The sequence below is a fragment of the Monopterus albus genome, unplaced genomic scaffold, assembly GCF_001952655.1.
Source record: "Monopterus albus unplaced genomic scaffold, M_albus_1.0 scaffold119.1, whole genome shotgun sequence".
NCBI lineage: Eukaryota > Metazoa > Chordata > Actinopteri > Synbranchiformes > Synbranchidae > Monopterus > Monopterus albus.
The window spans coordinates 109,698-122,793 of record NW_018127999.1 but is presented as its reverse complement, the minus strand read 5'-3'; the positions used below and the strand labels follow the sequence as shown (position 1 = coordinate 122,793).

At 40.8% G+C, this 13,096-nt stretch overlaps 2 protein-coding genes across 4 annotated transcripts in view; both read right to left on the bottom strand.

The window, feature by feature from the left end:
* Nucleotides 1–8,255, bottom strand: part of fnip1 (folliculin interacting protein 1) — a 32,257-nt gene extending 24,002 nt beyond the window's left edge. For 2 of the 3 annotated variants that reach the window (XM_020611965.1, XM_020611967.1), the window contains exons 1-2: nt 8,012–8,255; nt 911–1,040 (exon numbers count right to left, since the gene is read on the bottom strand). In XM_020611965.1, the coding sequence (XP_020467621.1) occupies nt 911–1,040; nt 8,012–8,103 (222 nt within the window). In that variant the 5' untranslated portion in view covers nt 8,104–8,255. Of the gene's footprint in view, nt 1–910; nt 1,041–4,260; nt 4,393–8,011 lie in introns of those variants that run through there. The other variant, XM_020611966.1, reaches the window with a different exon arrangement.
* A 3,124-nt stretch (nt 8,256–11,379) lies between these two features.
* Nucleotides 11,380–13,096, bottom strand: part of acsl6 (acyl-CoA synthetase long chain family member 6) — a 34,359-nt gene continuing 32,642 nt past the window's right edge. Inside the window, exon 21 of the mRNA XM_020611977.1 lies at nt 11,380–12,873. Within this exon, the coding sequence (XP_020467633.1) occupies nt 12,733–12,873 (141 nt within the window). The 3' untranslated portion in view covers nt 11,380–12,732. The remainder of the gene's footprint in view (nt 12,874–13,096) is intronic.

Genomic DNA, 13,096 nt, shown 5'->3' with positions numbered 1-13,096 from the left:
AAAATGCAGTGAAAAAGCAAAGCAGAACGACCCACATTCATTCTGTGAGGTTACACCTGATAACAGTATTGGGAAGCTCACGTTGTACAGCTTGTTAGGTTGCTACAGTGGTCTGGAGTTTGCAGACTCTCTCCAGGCCTGTGATGGTTTCCACTGGGTCCCCCACCAGTCCAAAGACATGTAGGTTAGACTAATCAGGTTAACCAGTTGGGTTAATTGGTGACAATAAATCATGCATAGGTTTTACTGAGTGTGAATGACCATCTTTATGCATCAAGCCTGCGACTGACTGACCACCTGTCCAGGCTGTAATGTCACCAACACACTGGAACAAACTACAGTGACCCTCAAAGATTAAAAAGAACAGCTAATGGATGGACAGAATAACTAACACACCAACAAACAGGAACTGCACACTACCCAACAGGACACAGTCCCTCTGAGGCGTCCTGCAGGGTAAACTGCAACTTGTGTCCTCTGAATATCATGAGAGTCACAAGACACCTGTTGGATGTCACACCTCTGTGACTCTTTCCATTTGTGCTCACGTCCTGCTCTTACCTTTGCTCATCCGTGAGATCTAAAGGTCACATTTTCTGCAGATTCCACAAATTTAAGGCAATAAAAAATTTTAAATTCTGAGATTGAATTAAACATAAAATGCACAATGGTATATGCAATAAAGACAAAGTGACACGGGAAAGTAGATGTTCTGTAATAGATTTTCACAACTTATTTTCTATTACAGAAACCTTAAAGTAAAGTTTTAAGACTTAAGTTTCAAGGCTGTAGCTACTCTAAAGCATCAACTTAAGTCATAAAAAAAAAAAAAAAACCTGGAACTGTCGTCTATTTTTATACCATTTAAAAAGCCAAGCATGAGCTTCCAAACACAGACAGGTCCACTCACAGTGATGGGGGTTTCCTCTGCGCTCCTCTTCTTGGCATTGGAGTCAAAGAGGACATTTCTGCCACGCCTCTCACAGTCCTGGTACACGATCAGCCTGATCTGGCTGGGCTCCAGCTGGGGAAGTGGCCAGCTAGATGGAAGGAAGGATGGACAGGAGACTGTCAGCCAGTGAGCACTGATACATTTGATATCGCTTCCATGAGACAGGTGAGTGATGGATGTTAAAATCACATCTGAAAACACTTTCTATGTGAACTGGCCTTTAAAACTGTTTCATAACAATACATTTCCTCTGCCAGGACAACAGATAAAAAAAGTGGGATTTTTGGCAGCCTCAGCTCCATGGCTGTTGCTAGGTAACATGTGGTTTCACACTCTCTCATTAGAGATGGTCATCTCAAGTAACAGTATGAATGATGTGGTGGCAATCTGCACCTGCATCCAGAAACACCTGGATATCTGACAATCACACCAGCAGGTCCCCCCCCCCCGGCGATCCCCTCTGCTTTTGGGGAACCTCAGTGCCCTGGTTGATTTATTTGGAGCTATACAGACAGGAGACTGAACCAACAGACAGACAGTCAAGGATTTGTGTGTAATCCGGCGGATGGTCAGGCACATGGACACAGTTCTGAACCTAAATATAGCCTTTTATTGGAGAGCAGGGGATCAGTTAAGTCCAGCTCATGTGCCAGCAAAAGAGCACACACAAGTCCACATTCAAAAGCAGCACTTCAATTGTTGGTCAGTAAGCCTTGACAGCAAAGGGGATTCCGGTGAGTAAGTGAATGGGGCAGGCAAGAGAAGAGGTCTGTGTACGCTCCCATGCATGTTATCTACAATTTACCAAGCACAGTTGTGGAAAAGAGGTTTCCATTGAAATGGAGAGCAAATTTAAATTGTGGGAGTGAACTGCTATAATGCAGTAAAATCGTTTCTCCCTGCAAAGTTTCAAAATGACTTCCAGAGTGCTTTGACAGGTGAGGCCTACCACGACAATTAGACTAAAACAAAGCCCATGCAGGGATTGTTAGACTACAATCAATAAGTGTCTTTTTGTCATCATACCACCTAACAGAAGAGATGTTAAGGCCTGAAAAACACGACTCTCATTGTGTCTGGAGGGAAATCAGCGCATAGAAACCTGTGAGTCTCTGAGAAACACAGAGTATTCTTCACCTCCTATGTTCCTGTAGCTACTAAAACCAGCTCCATCTGTTTAGGAAGCCCCACTAGCTCCTTGTGGACCTAGAGCAGGGTTTATTGACCTCTAAGCAACAGTATGTAACAGATTCTCACAAATGAACCAAAAAAAAAAAAGCTATTTGTTGACACTGAGGTTTATGACTGGTGGTTTCCTATGCTGGTTCTTCTTAGTTTAAAGGTTACTGGCACACTAGGCACTGCTGTTAAGAAGAATCACTTCTGTGAGAAACCTTCAGCAGTCTCATTCCATAGTTGTGATTTGAAAGCTGATCTGTAAGTTCCTACTTGGAGTTGTGCACTTCATTCTGGAGCTGCTACTAACAATTTCATTATCAATGAATCTGTTCTCAATTAACCGATCATTAATTTAGCCAAACAGTAGAGAGAAATGGCCATCACAGTAACAACTGTAAATCGCTTACCGGTAGTTTGCCCAACCGACATTGATCATTTACTACAAAGATGAGAAGTATGAACTAGTAAATGTTTGACATTTTTGCTTGAGAAATTACCTCAACAGTTAATCCAATATCAAAGTAGTTTCCATCCAATTAGCTTTCTTTGATTAACTAACTAATCACTGCAGCTCTATCTTACTGGAACTACTGTCACAGTTATACAAGCTGATCTTGACGACCACATCCGGTCATTCTTCAGTGGGACACCATTAACCGGACGCTGAGGGATCTAATCAGTCAACGTATATCACCCAGCCCGAGTCTGCCACCCTCCTCTGGATGTAGACTGAACCTGAGTCATATTAATCAGCTGGTGAATGGCAGCTTCGTTTGTTGTTTTGACACATGCCTCCTTGCATATGAACTGCAAAATTTCATGGGTTATGTATTAATACTTTTTTTGACTTTGCTGTTGCTTTTAATGTGTTCAACTTTTGTGCGTCATTGTACAACGCTCAGAAGTTGTGTTCTTCTGCTCATGGGTTAAACACTTAAAGATACCCTGATGTATTTACATTTTTCCCCTGATAATTTGGTAGTGTTTTTAGTTTCTAGGGTCAAAGGACAGATGTCATATGCTGTACAGACTGAAAATCCCCTTGAGCTGATATCAGGCTACATAAATAAAATTTGATTTGATTTACAAATCACCCCACAGAGAAACTATTATCTGACACAAAGCTCACTGCTCCTTTTGTTTAAAACACAGCGGAGAGAAAAGACAATGAGAGACACAAGGAAGAAGGAATAAACAGGACAGAATGCACAGCAACAAAGACAGAGCCTTTTTATAAACAAAAGCAAACAGAGTGAACTATATTTCCAAAAGACTAGCTAAGAAGTCAACAATTTACAAGAGCAGCAACAAAATAAAAGACAAAATAATTATGAAGACAGGAAAAAAAATGCAGCTAACATTAGAAGACAGTCAGAGAGAGACTCGGCAGAGATAATGAAAGGAAAGGTCATAGAGAACAAAAAGGCAAACAAAAACATCTGACAACGACAGAAGAGCATCTGAAAGAAAGACTAAGCAGAATGAGAGCAAAGGAGGAAGTATCCCATTGGCGAGCTTGTGACAGTCACAGCGCTGACAGAGGAGAGTCATTCATAAAAGCAGCGCATGACTTCATGACTCTCACATACTGTACTTGTACTGCTTTGACCTCGATTGTCTGAATCAAACCTCACTCCAATGGTCACACACACACACGTATTTATCTCCTTGAACAACCTGAGGAAGACCTCGGTTTATTTTGGTTACATTTCAACATGTAGCCTCAATGTCTCTGAAATGTTCAGAATCTCCTTTAACAAATGTTATCAAATATAAAACCACAGATAAAAAAAACAGCAACTCTGAACTCCATTTCCAACCAAACACGTACAAGGCAGATGCCAATTTTCTTATCTAAAAACAAAAGACATGCTTCAATAATAAACCCATTAAAACACGACCTAGCATGATGATAAAATCAGTCTCTGTCTTTGCTACAACAGCCGATGCTAAAAACTACTGGCTGTCTTGAAACTGGAAGTTCCGTCCACAGGTTGCCAACCTGTGGGCAGATGAAAACTAAAAGGTAACAACAGCACACACACTGCTTTCAAACCTACTTTAGCTAGCTAGCACTACAATCCCTACTTGGATGCACATAAGCCTGGTTAAAGAATACCAAATCCTACCTGGGCATCATTGCGAGTCTACCAGTCTTTCCCCTGCCTTCTCCCTCTCTCGGTACCTCCCTCAGCACCAGCAGGGTCTAAGAATAGCGGTGAACTAAATTCACACAACATGAGGCTGTCAGGTGATTGCAGGAGCAGAGTGTGTGCTGGACAGTACAGTGGCAGCAATGGCAGAAACTCCACAGTGCTGACTGCCAGCAAGCACTGCGATAAGAGAGTCACACCTGCTCTTTTTGTTCCCCTCTCCCTTGTGTTGCCGTCTTCACAAAGAGGACAAATTGGAAGAAAGAGCGGGAACTTCCTTTCCTGATAAATTGACTGTGGTCCGTTTTGTGACAAGTGATAGCTCATTGAACTCTGTAGCAAAATAGAAAAGTGATCTGTGAGTCAGTATGGAGAAGTGAAAGGTTTACCACAGTGGAAAATGTGAGTGATTACTCGCATTTTGAGACCAAATTTAATTAAAGGTGCAAAAGACCTTTTTCAAAAGAAACACTGCAAAATAAACACCTTATGCACAAACGATGCTCTCACTGTAAAAGCAGTGGACAGACATAACTATCTCTGTGATGCTGCCATCACAGCGTTTATCTGCAGGTCTGTTAGACTTAGGGTACATTAGACTTCCAATCCATCAAATATGTCTTGCCACACTGGACCCCTGTTTTACACTTCAAGTTTATTTTTTCCTTTGCCGCATTTGAAGTTTAATCACCACAAACAGCTGCTTAAATCAGGTAGATCACCTGTTTGCCTCTTTATGTGTTGGAAACTTTCTACTCGAATCACTTCTGATGGATCAGAAGTGTATAAAACCTCAGTAAAAATTCAGATATCGCGACTCCTTTTTAAACAAGTGAATTAGGTTTATGAGGTTTTAACAAAATCATGTAAAAAAAAACTAATAAGGCTGCCTGCACCACCTCTCTGTGACACACTGTCATGTAGAAATCTCAGCACAAACACATACTGGGCTCTTTGGCCCACGTCAGCATGGTTGTTTCCTCAGAAGGCTGTGGTGACAGGGGGCAGGCAGAACCAGCAGTCCGGGTGTGGGTGATGAGGACAAAGCCGTTGGCTCAGGCCACGGACTGACTACAGGATGAGCCAGGAGCTCGCGGTGTTATGTACAGTATGCTATCCCTGATCAGGTGCAGCAGCCAGAGAAACAGGAGAGGCTTTTTAGGTTTTCATTCCAGGGCAGCCAACCTGCTGACCTCTGAGGTATTCTCGAGGGCACAGTGCTGTGCTGTCACACAGCGTTGGGTGACGGATTATGCAGGGCAGCCAGGATGGAAAACAGATGAAATTATAAAATATAAAACACACTCTGTGCATATGCTCCCTCCGCTCAGGGACTACAGAGTCCACTGGATAAACTACACTGTTTAAGTGTATTTATGAATATTTACATGTATTATTCTGACCATCCCCAATACACATCATCTCCAATCTATTAGCAATCAGCAAAGCAAGCTTGTAATACCAGTCCTGTTGATATACTACAGTATACTATGTTCTGGTCTAGCTCTAATAAATTAAATCTAGCCTGAGAACTCAGATTGAGTAAAACCCGAAACATCATGAAATTTGTGTCTTCAAAGTCTCAGCTGAAATCAACTGGAACAACTAGTCAGATGTGTATAACATCTGCTTTCTTACATAAGTAGTGCTGAGTGCAAACAAATACAATGTTGGTAGGTCTGCTGTGGTTTTAAAACATTAATACTTAACTGAGGTTAAGAACACTGTGACTGCCCTCATCTCCAGTTACACCTTATCCTCTCATCTGTCTATCCTCCAAGGCTGTCTGCGTAACACCTGACCACCCAATGTTTACATTATTTTGTCCTCTCCCATCATCCAAGGCTTTATTAAAACTATGTCATTCCCCTCTGACTGGATCCACTCTGCCTCTCTCACCCTCCACTTTAACACTGAGATGTTCTCTTCTTTTCAAACAACTTGCCTTTGACTCTCCAGAGCAGTTCATACCTGAGGAACGGGGGAGCTCAGAGGTATGAAGAGCACAGCTGAGTTCACAGAGCCGCCTGCTGCCTGTCTGTTGGCTCTAAGATCAAAGCCAACCACACACACGCATAGAATTTATATCACTGGGTACAGGGCACCTTTATGGCATGAGCACAGACATGGGCCAAAGTGGAAGAAGCACCACAATGAAATGAGCTTCCAGGTTCACTGGTATATCTATCCACCATGGGTGACAATCAGAGCAAAACTGTCCAACGCAAGTGTATTTAAAACTAAAAAAAAAAGCACTTTCCCCCTGGCATCAGACCCCAACTTAGAATGTGGGTCAGGGAGGGAACATACACAGATAAACTGAAAGTCTACTCAAGATCCCAGAGGCCAGCTCAGTGAAGTGCTTAATTTGACCTACTGGTATTTCAAAAACAAGTACTTATACTGCTTCCAGTAACATTATACATCATGCTGTAACTGTATATTCTCAGCAAAATACAGGAATAATGCATATATTACATTTACTCAAAAATCTGCTGTACCTTCTGCTAGGCATGACCAGCACTGTGATATACATGTCAGGATCGGACAATGGCTGCTTTACAACAGGTCACTGTTAACAGGAGTTTTATCAAATAATTGCTTGGAGCAACAATACAAAGCATTTTGTGCAAAGGGGCCTGACACAGAAATAAAACAGGACAAATATATATTTTTTTAAATAAATTCCTGCTTATCGGCTTTAGTGGATTTAAGAAACCTGCAACCAGCACAGTACTGTCTTGTTCTATATTGTTACTGAACTAAGCATCACTGTTGCACCCTAATATTATGGAAGGATTTGTTTGGTAACACAAAATTAATCATGTGGTTACATTTCCATAAAACAAGAAACAACCGTATCGACAGCTCTGAACAAAGGCGATAACCGTAAATGTTTTCACATTGTGCATCCTGGGTCTACAGTCTGTCTGCGGAGGCTGGACCTCGGTTTGCCGCGGACCTGTCTGTCATCAGTGGCCGACTGAAGTGATCACATGTGCTTGGACAGAGAGCACACTGTGTCCTCCTCTGTTATCTGACGGCACTGGCGGAGACTACACTACCACACTTGTAACGTTACTTGTGCTCCAGCTTATCGGGCCAATAGCTCACGATAAGCGACGACAAGAACGTGACTGTTGCTCTCACGGATGCCTCGCTGCGGTCCTGTTATCATGCAGGCTGAACTGCAGTTACCAATGAAACGCATAGGGGGGACACGGGGGAGACAAAGGCGAAAGCAAAGCATTGCTTCTGCAACTTCTAAGCGATGATACAGATTAGATGGAGAGGAAGCAATTACTGTAAACTCGTCCGTTTGTTTTTAACGACACATGACCAGCAATACGTGTGTGAACGAGAAAAAAAGTGCTAGTTAATAAGATAACCCGAGGCGAGTCACACAGCGGCAGCATGTGCAGGAGTCCCGCTAACGTCTGGTAGCTAATGCTAGCAATAGCGTGTTAGCCAAGCTCTCCAACAAGCACAACACGTATCCCACGTCTGACTGCACGTTGCTGCATTCAAGTCAGATAACTTACACAAAAGTACACAACGTAATTTGTAAAATGACTCCAAGTTGAGAACATTCACTACGTCAAAATCAATGCTTCCAACCACCATAGCGAACAGTCATCAATGCGTTACTGTACACACAGCGTTAACGTTACACACACACACACACACACACACACACACCTCGAACGTACACACAATTAATATCTACCTGAAAGCTGGGTCCTCTTTGCCACATCTCGGGGGCGGCGACGAAAATGCATTTCTCTTGTTGAAAAGTTTCTGGAAAAGAGTCGGAGCCATTTTGTACCAAAGTAACTTCGATACAGAAGGTCTCTTTTCTTTTCAAATCCAAGACCAAATCTTGTTCCTTGTAACTGTCTCCATGGGTGTCACAGTCATATGACAGGCATTAGTCACAGGAGCCGCTTGGTAACCCACTACATTTTTTCTGATTGGCTTACAGGACGCTGCTGCTACTACAAAATATCTGATTGGCTGGTATTTTTGGCCCGGTACCACGTGGTCAGTGGATTCGCTGTGTTGATGTTTTGTCGGGAATCATGACAGCATGAAATTTAGCCACAGAAATCATACAATTATGGCTGCTGAGCTACCTGCAAGACACTGTAAAAGATCCTTCAAACACCCATGTGAGAAAAGAGCTAAGTGTAAAAACAAAGCAAAAACAAAACGGTAAAAACTTTTATTTACTTACATTAAGCGTTTTTTCTTACTCTCGAGAATGTCTAAATTTGCATAGGTCTAGAGTCAGTTGACTCAAAATTTAGCATATCACAAGGAGAGATCTATAACAAACTTACATTTATCTTTCATTAAACACAAATGGCACACAATGCGATATAAGTAAGTTTCACAAACATCACAGTGTGTAGGCTAGGAGCTATACTTCACATATGAAACTTGATCAACCTCTGCCCGGAAAAGAAACACGATTATTTATGGTTACTGAATCAAATGCAGGTCGGACATCTAGTGGTCACATTGCACCACGCACCTTTGATAACCCTTAGAGTCAGCTTTATTGGCCAGGTGTGTTGGACACAGAGAAATCTGACTCTGGTATAGTGGATCTTCCCTAAGGCAACGAGTAGATAAGTAAGCAAGATAAGACTGAGAGAATAAAAAAGAAAAAGAATGTGCATTATAAAAATAAAGTACTTATACATATAGAAGTATATACACACAGTTTAGATGCAGTTTTCCAGATAGATATATACAAAAGTGTATTTACAGGTATCGCACTGAGGGTTGTTGTTCTTTTATACAGTCATGGGTTAAGTGTTCATCGGGGAGATGGTGTGGGGAAGAAGCTGTCCTTATGCCTGGTTGTTTTGCCGTACAGCGACCTGTAGCACAGTCCAGAGGGGAGGAGTTCAAACAGTTTGTGTCCAGGGTATGAGGGGTCTGCAGAAATCTTTAAGTTTCTGCTTATAGGCTGGGATGAGATGGGCTGTGCAGTGATGCAAAATAAATATAAAATGAAACTTGGGGTTTTTGAGTGCAAACAGTGAAACTAAATTTTCATAAACAGCAGTATTCAAAGGACCAATCGTGTGAACTGGCTTGGTCACTATCAAAAAAATCATCTGACAGTGCCACAGTGTTTGTGGAATAACAATAAAGGCCAGGTAGAGAAGCAATTGGAGTTAAAAGGTCACTTGGATTATATTCACAAGGTTCATGGTGAGCAGGCGCATCCTAAATGGCAGGCTGTGGTGTCTCTTTGAACAACATATTTAATTAATAATTAAACAGCTAATTGAATTTCATTTTCCGTTTTAGACATTTAGACTGTGAGAGGAAATAAAGGAGCACTTCTGAGTTTGACAGATCCCTGTCATTATCATTAAGCAATTCAAAGACATTGGCTTTCTTTGGACTTTCTGCAGAAATTTTAAGCATCATACTCAGATGTAATGTGTCATGTTTAACGTTTATCTCACCCGTTCTAGGTGTCTCTGCCTCAGGCTTCAGCTGGGCTGGATGTTTGGACTTGTTCATTAGCATTATGAATGTTAAATTGCGTAGTTGGGATGTGCTTTGCTTCATAGATTGCAGGAGTAATGAGGCTTTTGAGCAATACCCTCTTCATGCACATGGTGGACCTTTTTCTTGTGAACTGAGCAAGCCAATGTGTATTTTTAGGCTTTGACTATAATCCCTCTTACTTTTGATTTAAGCAAAATTAAAAATGTATTACCTCAAATCCTTTGTCTTCAGACTAGCAAGTGAAAAAAGACAATGATCATGATTTATATTCAGTGTAAAGAACTGTTGTTTTATGCAATACACACTGCTATTTGATTCATTTTGAGAGTGGACAGTTTGATGAAAATATGCATCTCATTAAATTCCACTCTTTACCTGACATAAATGAATCTGTTTGTGTTATAGTCTCAGCTTTATTGTGGTTGGTTCCAATCATAATCAAATTTCTTTCTACACCTTAGATAGTTTGCTGTTTTATTAAACAAAACATGCTGAAGACAAGTAAAACATTTGAATAATAATAGAAGATATAAGAATAGAATAATAGAAGCTCATACAGATTTAATATGCATTGATTTTTATGTTATGACACTACTACAGTGCTATGCATAAAGACAGTACAGATTCTTGACTTAAGTAAACAATCCCAATATTTGTTACGCAATTGCTGCTCCAAAGATATGTCCGTTTCGTTCAGCTGGCACAATAGCATACTTCAAAATTAACACCTGCATGCAAGTAGCACTGTATTTGAATTTATTTATTGAGGTACGTTTCATTCAGAGCCCGTCTCTATTTTGCTGCCCTGATGTCACTCACTCACACATTCACACGTGGAACCCGCCCAGTACAGCCACACCTTTTCTCTTGACGGAGAAACAAGTACTGTTGTTTTTTGTTTTTTAACTTCTCCACTTCACTGTGTCAGTGTAGAGACTGAACTTTCCAGCCCCCAGGCCCACTTCTCTAATCCTTAGGCCACCACTGCCCAAGAAGAAGAAGAAGAAAGACACAAGTTTAAAATCATTCCAGAGTGTTTTTTATTTCATTGTCCTTGTTGTATTGCCCACCCTCCCTCATCCCTATTGCTGCACTCATTACAGGGATATGGTGCTGATTCCATTTTACAGCAGAATAGATGAATAAATAAGTACAATTCATCTCACTACACACACGAAGAAAGAAAAAAAATCCATTCAAACCATCAATTAATAAATATGATTACATCTAGCTGTCCTCACTAATGTACATCCACATTGTTTATGCTTTGGGATGGTAATCAATTTAAAAAGCCTATACATTACATCTATGTGAAAACCCCTTAGGAAAATTGTTTTTTGTCTTTAAAAGTCGTTGTTTGTTCTGTTTGCCTTCGGTAAACGGAATTCCTCAGCTTTGCTTACATTACAAAGTCGTGCACTAGCAGCAGTGGCTGTGGGCAGCTGTACACAACCTACTATTAATGGGCACCAACAACTACTCGCCCTTTTCTAGTCAAACGCTAATGGTCCCAGTGTAGCAAGGCAAAATGCATGCATTGCCCTGTACCCTGGTTTGCATCATTTCTTTTTTTTTCTATTACCTGACATACACTTTGTGCAAAGATGGATGAAATGAAGGTTGTGATTGTGTCAACTGTAGAGAAGGAAATCTGATGATCATTAGAGTGGGCCGGTGCTTCTTATAAACAAGGAGCATGCATGCAGCAATGTCCTGTAGAGATGACTTAATGAATAAATGAGTGAAGTAAATACATGATATGAACAGCAATTTGGATGTGGTTCAAACACCAAGATGCAGTGCATGGAACAATTTGTAAGGCAGGAGCTGCTACTCTTTCCATCATAGTTCTGCTCTCAAACAGCAGGATTTGGTTTTGGTCTAATTGCATGATGCCTGTGTTGAACGTGATTTTAGTCTTTGTTGCATCAGATCAGGGGAGATGTACCAGGCCCTGCTTAAGGTGCTGCTGACCGAAATAAAAATCTGCTATTTTCCATTGCAGATAGCTTCAATTAGTGTCCCACAAATGACATCTTCTCATACACTGGATTTAGGCTGTGTTCGGCTGCTAGGTTTAAACTTGTATGGGAGAGAACAGAAGCAGAGAGACAGGAAGTGTGAAAGGACGGCTCAACGTAAAAGTGCTGATGAGTTTCTGCTGCTGGGGACAGAGCATTTGATGGTCGGTTAGGGTGGATAGCAGTTAGCAGTATGTAGAAGATTTCAAATGCCTAAATTACAACTAATTGAAGTAAGAAATAAAGATAAACTACAATACATAGTATATAATTCCTTTGCATGCATGCATTTACTGTGTCAAAATTAAATGAAAAGCATGTTAAAGGGTGAATACTATACGGGATTGTTTGGTCTTTAATAACTAAATAAATTGTTTTTTATTGTGCTGTGAATTTCCAATGGTACATTCAAATCCAGACATGAGAAAACAACAGCTGTCCATTGTTTTTGCACCTGCTCATAAAAGCTAATGATAGGTTTATATTTAGTACTGGCAGAACTGTGCTGCCCTCTGCTGGACAACACCGAAATGCAATACATTGATTTTTGTTTTGTGATGTATTTGTAATGCACCATGGAAAATTCATGTTATAGTGGAAAAAAATCAGTTGAAAACTAAATAATTGTCCTTTTAACATATGTTTTCATGTAATTATAATACAGTAAATGCGTATATAAATGGGAATACGCATAGTAATGTGTATTGTATTGTATTTCTCTTCATTTCTGTTTGATTGTGTTTTGTTTAGGTATTTTAAATTGCCCACAGTAGGGCCTGGGTTGGCTTGCTTTACCAAGGCATGTTAGGAGTAAGGTGTCACTGATTTGTCCCAGTGCAGATCAACGGTCAAAGCAAATCTCTGTGTTGATGAGAACGAAAATGAGGTCCACCGGCCTTCACATGGAGATGTTGCTGTAGAGCTGGTCAATCTTGTCCTTGAAGAATTCCTTCAGCTCTGGTCTCTTGGCCTTTAGTGTTGGAGTCAAGAGGCCGTTTTGAATGGAGAACATCTCACTCTGAACGTAGATGTTCTTCACCTTTAAAAGCAAAATGGAAAAGAGTAGAAAGGATGGAAGGAAGATGAATAAGACCAAGATTCTTGACAGTTTCCCCAGGCTATTGCAGACTTCTTTGGTTATTAACATCAGCCTTTGCTTATCCAAAGAAACAAGCACCTACTCTATGTCAGCAATACTAGCAAACACTTTTCCATATTTATAAAGCTGAAGCTACAGATGTTTACAGTTTAGTCAAGTATAA